Here is an 8,225-nt window from a genome sequence, read left to right as displayed (position 1 = left end):
CATCTAACCTGAACGAGAACTTGGCCAGGTAAACTAAACCTTGTTGATATGTTGAATTAGAAGTCAGATTTGGTGTAATTTCTGCTGTATATGACAGCTTTAGATGAATTGACAGCTCCTGATTTTCCATTTTTTGAATGATTGGCATAAATAAGTACATGTTAGTACCTAACTGTCAGTTTTCATTTCTAGTGAATGAACATTATCTAATGCATATTCTGTTCTCAGGATAAGGTATTTCACAGAGAGATGTCCTTTAGTATATAATCTGATTAGCGTGTAAAGTATTGGCTGCTTTTGAGTTATAAACTCCCAGTATTAAAATTGTTCATAGCCTTTGGTCAGAAAGGAAGGGGAATAAAAAGGAAGTTTATCAATGAAGTTGTACAAGTCAAACAGGAATTTCAAATATATAATTCATACTATATTCACATATATGCATATATTTGTAATTCATTTATATGTAATTCATTCACATATGTGCATATATTTGTAGTTTAATTAGGATTATATGTAATCCTAAGAAAGGATTCTACTTTTCTTGTACCATTGCCATTTGCTGAGTCTTACTCTTAAGGTAGCATTTAAACCAAAGCTGTTTTTTCTTACCAATTCGGATGTTGTATGAAGTTATTTTAATCAAGCAAGCCATCACCAATCCCATAATTGTTTTGCTGAGAAGTGTTGAAAGATATTTTTAGTGCTCTGAGTCCCATGGACCGAGGAAGTTGGAGGACTGCAGTCCATGGGGTCGCAGAGTCGAATAGGATTGAAGCAACTAAGCGTGCAGGCAAGCACGTGTTAAGTAACGATGGAGGCCCTTACTAGTGCAAACTCAGACTGTTAAGGCAGACTTCTGTATGCCTGTAGTTTCTCTGCTAGCTTGAGAGAATTTCGCTTCATGTATGATTCACTGCTAAAAAGCTAGAAGAAATAGTTGAAAATATTCCTTGATGATGTGCAGAAAGTAGTCAATTCATACCATTCAAGAATCCGCCTACCATGCTTGAGACCTGGGTTCCATCCCTGGATCGGGAAGATCCCCTGGAGGAGGACATGGCAACCCACTCCAGTATTCTTGCCTGGAGAATTTCATGGGCAGAGGAGCCTGGCGGGCTGCGGTCCATGGATCACACTCAACTCAGCTCAGTATATTGTGCCCGAGCAGTGTAACAAAACTGATTAAAAGAGTAATAATCAAAGGGTGTTTGTTTGTTTTCTAAGCCCTTTAATAAAAGACTGGCTTAAAATGATCTCTGAAATTCTAATGAGAAATTTTGCATTTTTTTAGGTAAAATATATATTTTCTGACAAAACTGGTACTTTGACGTGCAACGTCATGCAGTTTAAGAAATGCACCATAGCCGGAGTGGCTTACGGGTGAGTTTTTTCCCTTTAATCAGCGTTATGATGTACACATTTAATTAGTGTTAACAGTTTGGTACAATTGGAGTTCTTTTTAGAGAAGGGTTTTTTTTTTTATCTACAAAGCAGCTGTTTTGACTTCAGCATGCATGTGCATTTTATGTTTTATAGCTTGGTATTGTTTTTCATTTGGATTACTATGAGGTAGGCGCCCTACCCAGTAATATTTTAGTATTTAGAGCTGCCCCGCAGATCTCTGATCTGACGCTGGTAATAAGGTATAAGTACTCTCGTCCGCTGCCGTAAACTTGCCATGCAGCCTGCCTGTGTTAAAGCGCATTGTTTCTCTCGAGAGCGAGCCCTCTGGTTCTTTTTATCACCTCTCCTCTTTGCAGTCGTAGAATCTGTCCTTTAGAATGTGCTTGCTGAGCACCCATTTTTTTCTTACCTCTAGGTATGCTTGCCTAAACTTCAAAAGCCTCCTTTTTGAAACACTTTATAGGGTAATGTGAGAAAATTAATTTCTGCATCTCCTGAAAAGGTCGTGATCACAGATGAAACATCCTCTGGTTGATTGATCCATGGCCTTTTATCAAATTTCCCAGCGAAAGACTAGTGTCTTAACCATGGCAAGCAAGGACACTTGCTTTGGGGTTTTTCTGGCTTGGACCCCACTTCCCCATTCCTGCTCTGTCTCTAAGCAGTGAATGAATATGAAAATAGTGTACTGAAATTATGAAAATGCCCTTAGCTAAAAGTATAAATAAATAACCTCTTGGTAAAAAGTTCTAAAAGCATGTGATGACTCCCCTCCGTGGTCTGCAGAGAGGAATAGATGGAGGCAGCTATGCCTCTTCTTTGGGTTAGTAGAAAGGATGACCGAAAGTGACTGTAAAGTTTGTGGGTAAGTGAAGCTAAAAATACATTTGACTGAATGGCTTTTTTGCACGGTAAGGACAAGCTGCTAATTTAAGAAGCAGGCTTACTATCTATTTCCAGGGCAGGATACCCTTTTGCATCTTCCCTCTTTATCTGAAGATCTCCCAGTTCCTTTAGACAAAAGAGACCTTCCTCTCTCCTCCCCCAGTTGCTTCAGGCCTCTTTGTTTGGCTGCTGGTACAGAAGAGGTGTGCTACACTCTCTGACATTTTGCACTTAAGTATTTGACCCACAGTTATCCCTGATGAGAGAAGAAAGGGCCTATTGTGATTCTAGAGTTTGTTGTATTATACTTGGTGACAAATTAATGGTGATGTTTGTTTTTATGCACATTCTGCTTGCATTCATAAATGTTATTTTTAGAGGGTTCTGTTTTGGTAATATTGACATCCGTTTTTTACTTTGTTCAGTTGAACAAGCAAGTTCTTCAAATTAGTAGTTATTGATTGTGAACCTATCAGAACAGAGAGCCAGAATAATAGCTAGGTGTTCTTTTGCATTTTACAAGGTTTTTCTTATTCCTGGAATAAGTTCTTAAGCACTTATAGGCAGTAGTTCTAAAGAACAATGTTGTTCATGTGTCTATTGATGATATTATCATGAACACATGTATTTTATATTGTGATAGAGTGGGTTTGAGACTGGTAAATGTTAGAGAGTTAAGTATTGTCATGATTTAGATTGTTTCCAATGAAACAAATTTCCTCTTGGGAAAACCACGTGTCTTAGCATAGAGCTGCAGTTGCAAGACACGAGTCATAGTCCTAGCTTTGCCGTTAATTCACTGTAGGACCTTAGACAGTTCCATTCAAATTTTTCAAACTCTGTAAAATAAGAATGGTGAGACCAGATGATCCCCAAGATTCTTTTCAGATCTGAAATTGTGTGATGTTTAGAAATTTTAAAATAGTGATTCCTTTATTTGAAGCTTTTAACTGTGAAATAAAAATGGATTTCCCTTTGGATAATGTATCATATTTTCAAGAATACCAAGAGCCTTGTTGAGTGAAACTTGTTGTTAAACTACTTCCGGTAAATCATGTATGTGCTTTTAGAATCCTTAACCCTGATTGAGCTTTTTCATTCCTTTTATTACTTTATATTTATGGTACCTGCATGGAGATATAGATTTCTGGAAGTTTCCAGTTCAGAAACCTCAGACTCTCACCCAATATGACAGATTTATACAATACTTAGAAGTACAAAGGCTCCTTTTCTTTAAGAAACAATACTAGAAAACTCATGAAGTTATTGACCTCAGAAGTGGTTGTCCCATCCCCTCCCCTAAGCATTTCTGATGGGCAGCCGGGACGTCAGCACTGCAGAGTTATTGATACAGGAAAGCTTTAGAGAAGCAGAGACTTCAGACTCCTCAGTTGACTGCGAGAGGAGAGACGCACAGTTGTTACTTAATTCTGTCGAACTCCACAGGAAAGAGTCGCGACTGGAAACCACCTTCCTGCAGGCATTTCCTCTTGGGTCAGAGGGGCCGTCACGTGGTTATATTGTCCTGTCTGCCCATGGTGTGTTTACAGTGTTTAACCTGGGAAGCTATTATTAATACCCACGTATACCTTCACCTCCAGAAGAGAACATAGAGGTTGTCTCAGAATTTAGCAAAAGAAAGGAAAATAGCACATAGCTTTATATACTAACAAATGCCTTTAGGGTTATGACTTCAGAGCTGATGCTTCTGAAGCCCTTTTTAAGAAAATAAGATCTCTCTCTGCCTTGCGCAGAGTCCAAGATGAGTTCCGTTGGCTTTCATCAGTTTGAAAGACAAGACCTAAAGCCTCTCAGTAGTATAGTCTTTACCTCGTTCAGTGTATTTTATGGATTTCTAGGAAGATACTTAACAAGGCTATTAAACATATTAAAACAAGCCTCCAAAATCTAGTCTTAGTAAGTTTTCCCTCATTTCTTTTAACTTTGGCCCTAAATTGGATTCATGATGGTCAATGAAATGAAAGGTTTGTTACACACCCAGTACGCACCTAGCAATGATGTTTATTTTGTAAAGATTAACTTTGTCTGAAGTACCGCCATGATTAAACTTGTTAGACTGTGTCATTAGATTTTAGTTAAATGTAAATAAATTGTGATATCATATTTATAAATTTAGCTTATTAAAAACTAGAAATTCTGCTGTTAAACATTTACTAAAGCATAATTTCAACAAATTACTTCTTATACTAATTCAGTTTTATCACAGTTACTCGAAAGCCAGAAATAGGTAATGAGGTTTTTATGTCCAGTGGGTAGAATTCTCAATACAGTGGCTGTTCTCGGCTAAAGTCCTAGGTACTGTCTTTGTTGATAATTTAAAATCTTACTATCAGAATGAGCTGATGAACTGGGAAAAGTTTTTTGGTGTTTTTTTTTTTTTTTTTTAAGAGTCTGTAAAGCAAATTAAACAATATTATATTTTTATATGGGCAAGTCATTTTAATCAGTATTAAAAACATTTCACTGACTTTTTCCCTTTAAGTGAAAACCAAATGCTCCTAATAATAATCTTTATTTACATGTGAAAATAGCATATGCATAGTTTTACTTGACAGTATTTTGTTTAGCAATATTTGCTGAAAGAATCAGCAACTTCTTTGAGAGGAAACTCACCATGAGAAACCTCACAATTATCAAAATTGCCCCGAGGTCTATATTATAACCAATAAACGTATCTCACTTCTCACTGTGACTGGTAGATAAAGCTGGGTAAAAACCATTCATTTATTCTCATGCCTCAACAAGTGTTCATCTCTATGTATAACATGTAGTATTTTGTTAGATGTTGGGGATTTAATGATCAGCCAAAGTTCACCTGGCTTCCACCCCCCTGAAGTTTATAGTCTAATTGGAGGTTGATGGATGTAATTAAATCATCAGGCAGACCATTATAAAATCATAATGCAGTACAAAGGTCTGTGTGAGGCTGTGATTGGGGACACGGTGGAGGGGTGTGATCTGATCGCTGAGACCAGGCTCTGGGATGCTTCATGCTGAGATCAAGAATGCGTTTAAGAACTCAGCAAGCAGATGTAACAGCACTGACCTCCCATGGCAAATAACCAGACAGGGGACACACATCAGAGCTACCAGCGCAGTGGTCTTGGGGGAACTCCTGCAGACGGAATAAAGTAACAGATGTATGGGTCGCCCGCTACGCATCTCCTTCAGAATAGCCCTGAACGTCTGCCAAGGTTGAACCACAGCCGGGAGCGCGGCCCTGAGCCCTGAGGCCCCAGCCCCTCTCCCAGTAGGAGGTCCCGGGCTGCTGTACATCACCGAGGCCGCTTGGCAGAACCTGGGTGCAGGGCTTTTGCCTGGGAAGCCTCAGACCCTCCGCTGCTGTGGTTTGGGGACTCATCTCAGCCCTGAGGTTGATGAGGAGTGATGGCCTAGAGCCCTGGGCTGCAGCTGGCTTTCACAGAGCTCGGCAGGAGGCCTTGGCTTTTTCTGGGCTCACCGAGGGCTCGTTTAGTCTTCCCCTCAAGCATCTGAAAGCATCCTTTGGTAGAAGAGAGGACAGTGAGTGAGGAGACCGCCCCCACTGTGATTGGAGTGAAGCGGGTGGATGGAGCCTGCCCTGGAGACGGTTGATGGTTCAGAGGTTCCTTAGAGTGATGAGGTTGGTCATGGCCAGATTGGCGGAAGGGTAAGAAATAGAGGCCGCTTAGGAAATGAGAAAATTTTCCCCAGTTTTCAGTGAACATTGTATATTTATCAAAAACAGTGGCTTTATACTGAACTCTGCATCTTTAAACTCTACCTACATCTAATACATTTAATTTAAAGGAAAACTATTGAATGGCCTTGTATGATGAAAGAAACAAGAGATAAGGAAATCTGTTTTAGCTGCTGAGAGAGTAGATTTTAAATGTTCTCACCACAAAAAAGAAATGGTAATTAGGTGATGGATGGGAGTGTCAGCTAAAACTATGATAGAACAATCCGAGGTTCAATCCCTGGGTCGAGAAGATCTGCTGGAGGAGGGCATGGCAACCACCTCCAGTGTCCTTGCCTGGAAAACCCCGTGGACAGAGGAGCCTGGTGGCTACAGTCCACGGGGCCACAAAGAGTCAGAGAGGACTGAAGCAAGCTGGCACACACACGCGTGATGGCAATCACTTGGCAGCGTGTATCAGCGTCAGATCATCCTGTGCGCCTTAAGCTCACAGTGTCATATGTCTCAAGACAGCCGGAAAAAATCTGAACAATAAAAAGAAAATTTTAGTAAATAAATATATGAAGAAGTAAAATAAAATCTGTTCTGTCATGTATTATGGACCATTTCTGTCACATCACTGGCTGGTTGAAATGAAAGCTATACATAGATCCAGTGCTCAGATGAGCCAATGGATGAAAATGAAGTATTGGTGAATGTGTTTTCTTTTGATGTAATGAATTGTTTAATGGCTGAGTTATGGTGTAAGTGAACGTTTTTGAGTATCTTTTTAAATGTTCATCTTTTGCAATGTGGCACTCTTTAGCTATAACAATGTAACTAACATTTACTTTAATATACCTGTTTAAAGAACCACCCCTGAATGGTAGTCAAATTTGCTTTTGAAATGTACTTGGCAGATTTTATCAGTGTGATGGTTTATTCTTAGTGACATGTTTTTTTTTTATTAAAACCCTTTATTCTCATTATGCATTGTGTGATGAATTTTACATTGGCTTTAGCCTGTATTTAAACTTTAAGTTTAATATTTTCTACTGAATACTGATACCTGTGCATAAAATTGGGAAATTTCCTGGTGAAGAGGCAAGTTGGCTATCCCATGAAACAACAACTTTGTCAAGCTGCCTAGATACCATAAATTATACTTTCTATACTAACTGCCCCTCTTTCCAAATCAGCTGAAAGTTAATTTCCTTGACTGACGCGTCTCTCAGTGCTTCCCTTTTTCACGCTTTCGTGTCCCCAGCCCGCCTTTGATTATTTTCTCCTTTCTTTGTGCCCCTCCTCCCGCTTTCTGAAGCCATGTCCCTGAACCCGAGGATTATGGCTGCTCTCCCGATGAATGGTAAGCTGCATGGGTCTTTCTGTCCCGTTGATTGATTTAAAAGGCTTGCGTTTTATTGTTTTGTCAGATGCACTTCGCTACCTTGAAAAAAAATTACTGATCAGGCAGGATGACGATGCTGTGAAGTGTGTCTTAAAATCTGCCGAATGAAAACAAGCAAATCCGTTGAGTAGCCCTGATGTCCTGTTGAGTAACCTTTAATCATTTTATGAACATTTAGTTCAAAGTTTAGGCTTGCTGGTTTTAATGGAGCTGTGTATAATAAAATCTATAACAATCAACTTAGAGTCCCTGGGCCGTGGACTACCTAAGATTTCAGGGACAGCTTCGTAAATTTTGTTTTTTTTTAGCTCAGCACTGCCACCTTCTGCCACTGTTTGTGTACTATACAGAGCTACAGAAAAATGATACTGAACACAACCACACAGTGAAAATTTCCTTTACATTTATTTTCATTAATTTGCTAAATCTGTTTGGAGGCTATAACATAAGCATTTTTAAATGAGCTATCTGGAACAAATGTTGGAAAAGTATGCTACCAAGGACTAGGGTTAACAGGAATATAATTAATTTTAGAATTATTGAATCACATTTTATAAGCTTAATTTCCATACATATTGGATTTTTTTACCTTAAAATCCTCACCATGGTTTATATTTTCATTTAGAATGACATGAGTTTATCTCAATAATTCAGTGCAATCTGGTGGCAAATGAAATTTCAGAAAGCAGATTTCTTTAATGCTGGTAACTGTAAAAAACAGTATGGCTTTATATGTGATTACATTTCTATTTTCAAATGACACAGGGTATTTTATGATTAAGCCTTATTTTTCAACTTAGATTTTATTTCAATAAAGTGGAAATTTGGTAACAATTTGCAATAAGCCTC

The 8,225-nt window shown here is 38.8% G+C and overlaps 1 protein-coding gene across 1 annotated transcript in view; it reads left to right on the top strand.

The window, feature by feature from the left end:
- The window catches only part of ATP8A1 (ATPase phospholipid transporting 8A1), a 238,288-nt gene that overhangs the window by 77,951 nt on the left and 152,112 nt on the right, over window positions 1–8,225 (top strand). Inside the window, exons 13-14 of the mRNA XM_065907244.1 lie at window positions 18–28; window positions 1,292–1,380. Coding sequence (XP_065763316.1) covers window positions 18–28; window positions 1,292–1,380 — 100 coding nt within the window. The remainder of the gene's footprint in view (window positions 1–17; window positions 29–1,291; window positions 1,381–8,225) is intronic.

This window comes from Muntiacus reevesi, chromosome 16, assembly GCF_963930625.1.
Source record: "Muntiacus reevesi chromosome 16, mMunRee1.1, whole genome shotgun sequence".
Taxonomy (NCBI): Eukaryota; Metazoa; Chordata; class Mammalia; order Artiodactyla; family Cervidae; genus Muntiacus; species Muntiacus reevesi.
The sequence above is the reverse complement of the archived record's forward strand: the minus strand, read 5'-3'. Positions and strand labels throughout refer to the sequence as shown.